Source organism: Pelophylax lessonae (assembly GCF_965119305.1).
Source record: "Pelophylax lessonae genome assembly, chromosome: 8".
NCBI lineage: Eukaryota > Metazoa > Chordata > Amphibia > Anura > Ranidae > Pelophylax > Pelophylax lessonae.
The window spans coordinates 107692119-107704226 of record NC_138775.1 but is presented as its reverse complement, the minus strand read 5'-3'; the positions used below and the strand labels follow the sequence as shown (position 1 = coordinate 107704226).

At 47.8% G+C, this 12108-nt stretch overlaps 1 protein-coding gene across 1 annotated transcript in view; it reads left to right on the top strand.

Moving 5' to 3' along the window:
* ADSL (adenylosuccinate lyase) overlaps positions 1-11660 on the top strand; it is a 481027-nt gene extending 469367 nt beyond the window's left edge. Inside the window, exon 13 of the mRNA XM_082265904.1 lies at positions 11525-11660. Coding sequence (XP_082122030.1) covers positions 11525-11611 — 87 coding nt within the window. The 3' untranslated portion in view covers positions 11612-11660. The remainder of the gene's footprint in view (positions 1-11524) is intronic.
* Positions 11661-12108: the final 448 nt, after the last annotated feature.

The following is a 12108-nucleotide window of genomic DNA, read 5'->3' as shown; positions in this document are numbered from 1 at the left end:
TCCATTAAGCAGACGCTACGTTTGCAGGACGAAGTGTGTCCCCCCGCTGCCTTGGCGGCTTATGGGACGCAGAGAAAACGCAGGACGCCGCAGGTTTTTCCCTGCAATGCTGATTTTCAGCGCGCTGTAAAGGATCAATGGCGCGATCTGCGCAAGCCTTTTGCGGTACCAAGTAAATTCAAGCTGCGTTATCCTTTCTCCCCTGCCACTGATGAACGGTGGTGTGTGCCTCCACCAGTGGATCATGCAATTGCGGTTTTGAACAAAGCCACTGCGATTCCTGCAGAGGGATCCCCTGTTTTCCGTGATGCCACGGATAGGAGACTGGAGTCTCTTGCCCGTCATACTTATTCTGTTACGGGTTCTATGCTTAAGGCTCTGTTTGCTTCTCTCATGGCGGCCCAGGCGATCGCAAGTTGGACGCAGATGCTTAGGCGCGTCCTAGTGGCCGATTCGGCCTCGGCGGCGACCCTGGACATGGTGGATCAGATCCACCAGGGTGTCATGTATCTGTGTGATGCGGACCTGGACCTGATTCCGTTGGCTGCACGTGTGCGCAGCGTGGCGGTGTTGTCTCGCCGTCTGGTTTGGTTGAAATGTTGGTCGGTGGACCAATCTTCACGTAAAACCTTAGCCAATCTGCCTTATGATGGGTCTCGCCTTTTTGGGGAGTCCCTGGATGTGTTGATTAAGGGGATCACCGGGGGTAAGAGCACTCTCTTGCCCCATTTCCCCAAGGCTAAGGGGGCTTCTGGGAAGAAGCATGCGAATTTTCGGCCCCCTCAGGGGTCCTTTCGTGCCTTTCGGCCGCACTACAAGGGCAAACCGTTCAAAGGCCAGGGCTCTCAGAAGAAACCCTGGTCTGGGAAACAGAAGTCCGGCCAATCCGGACCTGCGGCCCATAACAGTTCGGCCTGAAGGGGCGCCCTCACCCAGTTTTGGGGTGGGGGGACGCTTGCTCGGTTTTCTTCAGCCCTGGTTGGCCCGTGTGCGGGACAGATGGGTTCTGGAAATCGTTCGATCTGGTTACAAGATCGAGTTTCTCTCTCGGCCAGAGAACAGATTTTTTCCCTCAAATCTACAACTGTCTCCAGAGCGCCTGCGGGATCTGCACCTGGCGGTGCGGGACCTGAGGGCTCAGGGAGTGGTGGTTCCGGTGCCTCATCGGGACAGATTTCGGGGGTTTTATTCCAATCTGTTCACCGTGCCCAGAAAGGAGGGCAAGGTTCGTCCGATTCTGGACTTGAAAGCTCTGAACTGCTCTGTGCGGGTTCGCAAGTTCCGCATGGAATCCCTGCGCTCGGTGGTGGCTGCCTTGGTTCCGGGGGAATTCATGGCCTCCATCGATTTGAAGGATGCGTATCTTCACATCCCCGTATTCGAGGGTCATCAGAGATACCTTCGATTTGCCATTGCGGAGGATCACTACCAGTTCGTGGCGTTGCCCTTTGGGCTCGCCTCGGCTCCGCGGGTCTTCACCAAGATGCTTGCACCGGTTCTGGCATTATTGAGGGCCCAGGGCATTTCTGTCCTGGGGTATCTGGACAACATTCTGATTCGGTCTGCGACCAGTCAGGGTCTGGAGAAGGACCTGTCTGTCACGATGCAAACTCTGCAGGAGTTCGGTTGGACGATAAATGTTCCAAAGTCGACACGGAGTCCGTCGGTTCGTCTTCCCTATCTGGGAATGATACTGGACTCGGTGCAGGCGAAGGTCTTCCTGCCGGAAGACAAACTCAGGACTCTTCAGGAGGAAGTCAGGTCCCTCAGGGACGTTCCGAACTCGTCTCTGCGGACGTGTATGAGATGTCTGGGATTGATGGTCTCGGCTTTCGAGGCGATTCCTTTCGCGCAGTTTCACACGCGGGGTCTCCAGGCGGAGATCTTGTCCAAGTGGGACGGGCGACCTCAATCTCTGGATCTTCAGATCTCGTTGAGTCATCGCACCAGGGAAAACCTTCTGTGGTGGCTCCAGTCCCCGTTGGTGTCCGGGGGCAAGTCGTTTCGTCCGATCTCGTGGACGATAATCACCACGGATGCCAGCCTGTCGGGCTGGGGTGGTGTTCTGGGCGTTCTGTCCGCCCAGGGGACCTGGTCGGAGGGGGAGTCTTCCCTCCCGATCAACATTCTGGAATTGCGTGCGATAAGGCTCTGTCTTCATCGCTGGACGGACCGGCTGCAGGGCTGCCCGGTTCGGGTGCAGACGGACAATGCCACGGCGGTGGCCTACATCAACCACCAAGGGGGCACCAGGAGTGCCCGAGCGGCTCGAGAAGTGGCCGACATTCTGTCTTGGGCCGAGACTCATGTCCCGGCGATAACGGCGGTTCACATTCAGGGAGTGGAGAACTGGCAGGCGGACTATCTGAGTCGCCAGACCCTGGATCAGGGGGAATGGTCTCTCCATCCGGCTGTCTTCCAGATGTTGTGCGCGAAGTGGGGTCTTCCAGATGTGGACCTGTTCGCGTCTCGCCTCAACTACAAGGTGAAGAGGTTCGTGGCAAGGACGCGCGACCCTCGGGCAGACGCGTCGGACGCGTTAGTGGCCCCGTGGCATCAGTACAGGCTGATGTACGCGTTTTCACCGATTCAGTTGCTGTCCCGGTTCCTTCGCAGGTTACACTCGGAACGCAGCACGGTGATTCTTGTGGCACCGGACTGGCCTCGCCGGTCCTGGTACGCAGACCTCGTGAATCTGGCGGTCGACGCCCCCTGGCGTCTGCCTCTTCGGGACGATCTACTGTCTCAAGGACCGATTTACCATCCTGCTTTACAGTCGCTGGCTTTGACGGCCTGGCTGTTGAGACCGAGGTCCTGAAGGAGAAGGGTCTCTCTCCAGAGGTTGTTCATACCTTGATCAACGCGAGGAAGTCTTCCTCGGGAAAGGTTTATTACTGTACTTGGAAGGCCTATTTTGCCTGGTGTGAGTCCAGGGGGTTTTCACCCCGCACGTACTCGGTTTCCCGTGTGCTGTCTTTCCTTCAGACGGGTGTCGATCAGCGTTTGGCGCTGGCTACGATAAAGGGTCAGGTGTCTGCGCTGGCCGTTCTGTTTCAACGTCCCGTGGCTTCCAACTCCTTGGTTGGCACTTTTATTCAGGGTGTGCGGCATCTGGTTCCTCCTAGGAGGGATCCTTTGCCACCTTGGGACTTGAATCTAGTCCTATCTGTGTTACAACGTGCTCCTTTTGAACAGATCAGGGAGATCTCGTTGTCTGTGTTGTCCAAAAAGGTCGCCTTTTTGGTGGCGATCACTTCGGCTCGCAGAGTGTCGGAACTGGCGGCTTTGTCCTGCAAGTCTCCGTACCTGGTTGTTCATTTGGATAAGGTGGTCTTGCGACCTAATCCTTCTTTTCTGCCGAAACGAGTTTCGGAATTCCATCTTAACGAGGATATTGTTTTGCCTTCGTTGTGCACGAAGCCTAAACATCCAAAGGAGGTGAGATTGCATTCTCTGGATGTTGTTCGGGCGATAAGGGTTTACCTTAAATCGACTGAGTCTTTTCGAAAGACGGACTCCTTGTTTGTTCTTCCAGAGGGTCCTCGGAAGGGCATGGCGGCTTCCGCCTCTACCATTGCCAAATGGATCAGGCAGACCATTGAACAGGCCTATGCCTTGCAGGGGAAGGTTCCCCCTGTGCCTGTGAAGGCGCACTCTACTAGATCTCTGAGTACGTCTTGGGCCTGTCGTCATGGGGCTTCTGTAGCCCAGGTGTGTAAGGCGGCGACTTGGTCGACCGTACACACTTTCACAAAATTCTACAAAGTAGATGTTCAGGCATCGGCGGATGCTTCCTTTGGCCGCAAGGTTCTTAGTGCGGCTGTTCCCTAGGGTCCCTTGTTGGGGACTCCTGGCTGTTGGGATAAGTTTTGTATCCCCTGGTTTTTTGTCTTTTCCTGGGTTGTTGCTCCTGTTGAGCACTTATTTTTGCTGTTGCCCAGCTGGTTTCCTTCCTTTGGTAAGGTTCCTTTCTTTGATGTGGAGACTGCGTTGCCTTTCGGCGCGGATGCGTTTCCCACCCCTCATGTTTGCACTGCTTTGGGACGTCCCCATATGTGACGAATATGAAGAGGCGGCGACTGTCGGAGGACGTAAGAGAAAACGGAATTTTTGTAAAATCTTACCTGTAAAATTCCTTTCTCTGAGTCCTCCGACAGTCGCCGCCCCCGCCCCTCTTTTGGGGTTTGAATGTATACTCTACTGCTATTCCACTAAAACTGAGATATGGTTGCAGGAAGTAGGAGGGTATTGACTGAGGGGACCACCCCTTGAGGGTGGGATATGTTAAAGCTTTATTGTTAACATATTCTGTTGCCTAGCTACTCCTTCGGAGCAAAGTCTAATACCCCATATGTGACGAATATGAAGAGGCGGCGACTGTCGGAGGACTCAGAGAAAGGAATTTTACAGGTAAGATTTTACAAAAATTCCGTTATTTCGTGGTGTGAGTCTTTTGGAGTTCACCCTCGTTCCTTTTCAGTGGCTCAAATTTTGACCTTCCTTCAACAAGGTGTTGAGCAGAAATTGGCCTTGAGTACCATCAAGGGCCAGGTGTCTGCCTTGGCAGTCTTCTTTCAGTGACCCCTGGCCACGCACTCCCTGGTGCATACTTTTATTCAAGGGGTTCGACATCACTGGTGCAGTCTCTTTTACTGCTTGGGATCTGAACTTGGTGCTTCAGTTCCCCAGAAGTCTCCCTTTGAAAATATTTGGGAGATTCTCCTGCTTACGCTGTCCCAGAAGGTGGCCTTTTTGGTGGCCATTACCTCTACTCACAGGGTGTCGGAGCTGGCGGCGTTATCTTGTCGTACCCCCTACCTGGTGGTCCACAAGTATGAGGTGGTTCTTCGCCCATGTCTGTCATTCCTTCTTAAGGTAGTCTCTGATTTCCATTTGAATGAAGACATTGCGTTGCCTTCCCTGTGTCCCAGGCCCAAACAGCCTAAGGAATTTGCCTTGCATTCCCTGCATGTGGTTCGGGCGATTCAGGTGAATTTGGCTGTCCCTGAGTCTTTTCGGAGGTCAGACTCACTGTTTGTGACAGGCCAAGAAAATGGCTATCCGCTTCTTCTGTGACCATTTTCAGATGGATCAGACAGACGGTGACTCAGGCCTATTATCTAGGGTCAGGTTCCTTCTCTCCTGTACCAGCGCACTCTACTTGGGTGCTTTAGTGCTTCTTGGGCCTTCTGTCCTCAGGTATCAGTGGCTCAGGTTTGCAAATGGCGCTTTTCCACTGCATGGAACCGAACGGTTCGGCTCGCTTTTGTGCTTTTCCACTGCTGGTACCGTGTAGGAACGGTTCGGTACAGTACGGTACGGCGGCGCTTTTCCACTGCATGGAACCGAACAGCACGGCTCTCAAAAACAGTACCACCTCGATTGAGGTTCCAAGAGGTACCATACCCGGTACCATATCCCACAATCCTTTGCATGCAGTCACTACTAGCCACTGATTGGTCAGAGAATCATTGTTATCCCACCCACTTAACTTTAGTACTACTTTAGTGGAAAAGCAAACCATACCGAACCGTTCCAACACCGTACCATGCGGTACTAGCAGTGGAAAAGCAAGCAGGGCCGAGTAGAGCCGAGCCGGTACTTGCAGTGGAAAAGTGCCAAAAGTGGCCACCTGGTCATCAGTGCACACTTTCACTAAGTTCTACAAAGTAGATGTGTTGGCATCTGCGGATGCTTCCTTTGGCTGCAAGGTTTTGCAGGCTGCTGTTTAGAGGGTCTGTTCCCTCTTTGGGGGTGTATTGTTCAGGTTGGGCTCCATCTGTTTTTGTTGAGCTCCTGTTTACCTGGTTGGCTATTGTGTTTAGCCTTGGAATTTTTTGTTGTCCCACACCTAATGTTTGGCACTGCTTGGGGACGTCCATGTGGTTCTGAAAGGACACAGCACCCACCCCTCTATGGAGTTTGTATACTCCTGACACTGCTTGTTACTAAACTGAAGGCCTATAGCAGAGAGGGGGATGTATACCACCTAGGACTGCCTATAGGCGTAGCCAAGTCTATTTTGAGCTGTACATTCACTACTTTACATTGTAGCAAAGTGTAATTTCTTCAGTGTGGTCACATGAAAAGATATAATAAAATATTTTTAAAAATGTTATGGGGTGTACTCCCTTTTGCGAGATACTGTACACATTGTATGCACGACTATACTTGGTTGGCGTCCAATAGAAGTACAAAGAAATTTCAAAAATATAAAGTACCACCACTGTAAACTTACTCTGCTCCCACTGTTCGCACACTGCACTCACCAGAAGTTGTTGACCCCTTTAAAAAAAAAAAAAGAGGTCAAATGCCCTTATTGCATGAGTTGGCAACTCAGAGGTAATGAATAAACTCCCATCAACCTCTGATTCGTCTCTTGGCTAGCCATGTACACATGGACAAATGTGCCACCAACTGCATCTTTAACTACTTGCCGCCCGCCCGCCGTCAATTGACGGCGGAGCGGTGCGACCATTATCCTGGGAAGACGTCATATGACGTGATCCCAGGAATGCAGGGCAGGCGCGCGATCGCGGACACCCCCCGTCACCAGCAGGGGGGAAACAGCCAATGAGCGTGGCTGTTTCCCACGTAGGAACACAGCTGTCACCGGCAGTAGTAAACAGTCACTGACAGTGACTGTTTACTATGTGATCGGCTGTGAATCCATTCACAGCCGATCACAAAATGTAAACAAAGAGCAGTAACTCACTGTTACTAGCTCTTCTCCCCTCATACAGCTTCCAGTGTGAGGAGAGCAGAGCTAGAAACAGTGAGTTACTGCTCTGTGTACCTGTAAAAGTAAAATCACACTAATAAAGGTCCCCACACAGTCCTCAGCCCCCCCTCCCACAATGTCACCTGTCACCCAACAGTCACCTCATCAGTGCCCAGAAATTGACACCCATAACGTTCACATGTGAGCGCAGCGATCGCGGGCAGAATCACCGCAAATTCTGCCCGCGATCCGGAAATCATTGCAAATTGCGGGACGCCTGTGCGTTGCCCGTTTTTTGCAATAGCACCCCAAACGCTGTGCGATGTTGCTGCTATTTCCGCCTGCCAAATCTCGGTAACATCGCACAAACATCGCATGACGCCCAAAAAAGGTACAAGAGTTTCTTTGGGGCGTCATGCGTTGTTTGCGTGATGTTACCGCGATTCGGTAGGCGGAAATCGCAGCAACATCGCACAGCGTTTGGGGTGCTATTGCAAATCACGGGCAGTGCACAGGCGTCCCGCGATTTGCAATGATTTCGGGATCGCGGGCAGAATCGCAGTGATTCTGCCCAAGATCGCTACGCTCACATGTGAACGTAGCCTAAAGTTCACCGGTCACCAGAGACTGCCATCAGTTCCGCCGTGCACCATCGCCCGTCACCTGTCACCCATCAGTGACCATCGCCCGTCACCTGCCACCTCATCAATCACCGTCACCTGTCACCCCATCAGTCATCGTCATCTGTCACCCCATCAGTCATCGTCATCTGTCACCCTATCAATCATCGTCACTTGTCACCCCATCAGTGATCGTCACCTGTCACCCCATCAATCATCGTCACTTGTCACCCCGTCAGTGATTGTCATCTGTCACCCCATCAATCATCGTCACCTGTCACCTCATCAATTATCGTCACCTGTCACCCCAACAGTCATCGTCACCTCTCACCCCAACAGTCATCGTCACCTGTCACCCCATCAGTCATCGTCACCTGTCACCCCATCAGTCATCGTCACCTGTCACCCCATCAGTCATCGTCACCTGTCACCCCATCAGTCATCGTCACCTGTCACCCCATCAGTCATCGTCACCTGTCACCCCATCAGTCATCGTCACCTGTCACCCCATCAGTCATTGTCACCTGTCACCCCATCAGTCATCGTCACCTGTTTGCCATATACATGCAATCACTTACTGACCGCCTAATGACTATATGCGTCGGCCATTAAAAGCTAAATCCTGGGGTTATGGCAGCAGATAGCCCCCATAACCCCGGTATTTTTTGAAACGGCGGGCGGTCGGCTTTCAGATAAGGGTGGTCCCAGTGGCGGATTCGCCGCGGAATTACCCTTACGGTGCAGGGGAAGAGGTGCCCCCCCCCCTCCTGCCGCGTCCCAGACGTTTTCCCAGCTTACCGGACCCGCCGGCAGCGGGGAAAACTATCCAGTGCTTGATCCTCAGAGACAGGAAGTCGAGTGAGGGCAAGATGGCCCTCACTCAACTCTATGGTCTTGGAGGACTGGAGCTACGTCAAAAGACGTTGCCTAGCAACCGGTTTAAAGGGCCGCTTTTTTTTTTTTTTTTCCTCTTTCAACAATTTTTTTTTTTTTTTTTTCTTTTTTAGTGTAGTTGTGAGGTGTGAGGTCTTTTTGACCCCAGATCTCACAATAAAGAGGACCTGTCATGCCTATTTCTATTACAAGGGATGTTTACATTCCTTGTAATAGGAATAAAAATGATCAAAACATTTTTTTTTTTTTAAACTGTGTAAAAATAAAAAAATAATAAATAAAATAAATAGGAAAAAAAAATGAAAGCGCCCTGTCCCCGTTAGCTCGCGCGCAGAAGCAAATGCATACGCAAGTCCCGCCCACATATGTAAACGGTGTTCAAACCATACATGTGAGGTATCGCCCCGATCGTTAGAGCGAGAGCAATAATTTGAGCCCTAGACCTCCTCTGTAACTCTAAGCTAGTAACCTGCAGAAATTTTTAAAATGTTGCCCATGGGGATTTTTAAGTACCAATGTTTGGCGCCATTCTGTGAGAATGCGCAATTTTGAAGCATGACATGTTGGGTATCTAATTACTCGGTGTAACATTATCTTTCACATTATGGAAAAAAATTGGGCTAAATGTACTGGTTTCTTATTTTTTAGTTCAAAAAAGTGAATTTTTTTCAAAAAAATCGCATTTGGAAGACTGCTGCGCAAATATGGTGTGATAAAAAATATTGCAACGATCTCCATTTTATTCTCTAGGGTCTCTGCTAAAAAAAAATATATAATGTTTGGGGGTTCCAAGTAGTTTTCTAGCAAAAAAAATGATTTTAGCTTGTAAACACCAAGTGTCAAAAATAGGCCCAGTCTTAAAGTGGATAAATGGACAACTTTGTGAAAAGGGCTACTTGGATGTTAGGCCTATGTATGTGGCCAGGCTGTGAAAAAGTGTTACACATGTGGTATCGCCATACTCAGGAGGAATAGCAGAATGTATTTTGGGGTGCAATTTTTGCTATGTACATGCTATGTGTTAGAAATATTGCATAAATGGACAGCTTTGTGTAAAAAAAATGTTTTCATTTTCTTTCCACATTTTCCAAAAACTTGTGGAAAAAAATGACATATTCAAAAGACTCATTATGCCTCAAAAATTATACGTTGGGCTGTTTGCTTTCCAAAATGGGGTCATTTTATGGGGGTTTCCATTGTCCTGGTGCTCCAGGGCCTTCAAAAGTGCGATAGGTTGTCAGGAAATTATATGTGTAATTTATGCTCCTAGAATGCCGGACGCTGCTACTTGGATGTTAGGCCTCTGTATGTGGTCAGGCTGTGAAAAAGTCTCACACATGTGGTATCGCCATACTCAGGAGGAGTAGTAGAATGTGTTTTGGGGTGTAGTTGCAAGTATACATGTGCTGTGTGAGAGAAATAACCTGTTAATACGGCAATTTGTAAAAAAAAAAAAAAATCTTCATTTTGCAAAGCATTGTGGGAAAAAATTACAACTTCAAAAAACTCACCATGCCCCTTATTAAATACCTTGGAATGTCTACTTTCCAAAAAGGGGTCATTTGGGGGGTATTTGTACTTTCCTGACTTTTTAGTGTCTCAAGAAATGAGATAGGCCTTCAGTACATCAGGTGTGATCAAGTGTGATCAATTTTCAATGATTCGCACCATAGCTTGTGGACTCTATAATTTTCACAAAGACCAAATAATATACACTTATTTGGGGTTTTTTTAACAAAGATAAGTAGCAGTATAAATTTTGGCCAAAATTTGTGAAGAAAAATGACTAATTTGCAAAATTTTATGACAGAAACAAAGAAAAATGCGTTTTTTCACGATATTTTCAGTCTTTTTTCATTTATAGCACAAAAAATGAAAAAACCCAGTATTGATCAAATACCATCAAAAGAAAGCTCTATTTGTGTGAAAAAAAAGGACACAATTTTTGTATGGGTACAGTGTTGCATGACTGAGTAATTCTCAGTCAAAGTGTGAGAGCGCTGAAAGCTGAAAATCGGTCTGGGCAGGAAAGGGGTGAAAGTGCACTGTAGGCAAGTGGTTAAGTGACTCTGCACCTTTAAATAGCTTGGTGCTATGCCAAACAATCCATATATAGAAGTCTCTCATAGTGTAGGAAGATGAGAAAAGCAATAAAAGTACACTTACGTTACACTCTAATACACAAGCATGTATTTTACACTGGGAACGTCGGTTTGCTTTCCATCTGCGTTTCAAACAGTGGAAGTGAAGTGTCCCAGAAGTCCAGCTCTGCAAATTTCATCATGATTATTTTAGGAACATAGCAATGTTCATTAACACACCTATAGAATTTGTTTTTGACGTTTTTCATTGTGTTTATAAAGTTTTAAAGCCTCAATAATGCTAGATAAATGCCCATGAAGTTGTTGCTTTTCTAGTGGGAAGAGATGTGGAGGAAATTGTTCACTCTGAGGCGTGGTTAGGTTGTGATGTGATAGCAGAAATTTTTGTGAGTTCTCGCTTAGCTTGTTTCAGCTCAAATTGCAGTATTGCTGGCTGGCTTGATGCTTTATCCCTGCACACAGTACAAACATGAAGTGGCTGGAGCTGCTCTGTCCTAGTTCTCTATGATTTCCCACTGCCTTGTGGGATACAAGAACCTCCATCTCCCCCAGTGCACAGCTAACACTTTAAAAAACTATATGGGTACTAACAAGCATTGATGCCTTAAGAAATATACATGCTGCTTAATTTTTAACACGCTACCGCTCCTGTGTGAACATCACTGTGAAATGCCACTGTAATATTCATGGCAGACGTTGAAGGTAAAGTCTGAGGCTTTACAAATGCTGAGTCAATGCCATCAGGGTGTTGACGTGCACGTTACTAAGCCTTAAATTAATTATTTTTAATGTGATAGTTGGTTTTTTACCTGACTCATAGGGAGGCTAATGGGAGAACAAGAAAAAAGTGGAGATATACTTATGGTATAACTGTTCAGTTGCCAGCATCATAAGCAGTTTTGACTAAGGTTAACTTCTGCTTATGCAGGTTTTTTTTAGCATATACTCAGCTTCAATTGCCCAACTTTACTTTATTTACCAAAAACACATGATTACATACCGTGTTATTGTCTTTTAGAGAACACCCATAAGATGTGACCTAATTTACCTCTTAGAACCCCAGCCCTTTGATGTAGCACAGTACTAACCTGCGGAAGCCTGGAAAAATCTATTTGTAAAGTTCTTGGCACATATGGAGGTGAACATGTAAATAATGCATGTCTGTTTTTGACTCTTTATTTTGACAGGTTGTGAAGTTTCTGAAGGAGGAAGTGATTCCACTACTGACACCATACCAGAGCAAAATGGATGTGAAAATTGAACTTGACCTATGATTGTGTTATAGAGAGATACTTATTTTGGAAATAAAATCAACAAACCAGTTCCAGTGTTTTGTTTCATGATTGAGATCATATAACTATATTTTTTGTTAAGTTATTTTAGTTTACTTTTAGATAGTACATGCAAACATATGACCAGGTGTAGCTGTCTAAGACTTTCCAATGATTCATGGCTTATTGAAGCAAACCTATAATTGAAGAAATACGAGAGACTCCAGTTGCCTGGATTATGCTCATCCTCTTATTTCAATACTTCTAAAGCTGGCCATACATGGCTCAGCGGGCTGAATGAAAATAACTGAGCCAATTCCCCTGTCCGCTCATTCAGACTCCGTTTACACTTGAGCGATCCGTGATTTTGCATACGGTTCCAGAATCGTGGCAAAACGCGGAACACGTTTGCAATATTATATCCTAATGGCTCCCCAAGCACAGGCGGTTTTGAAGTAACAAAACTCAATTGTGACAAAAATCTCAATGCCAAGATTTGG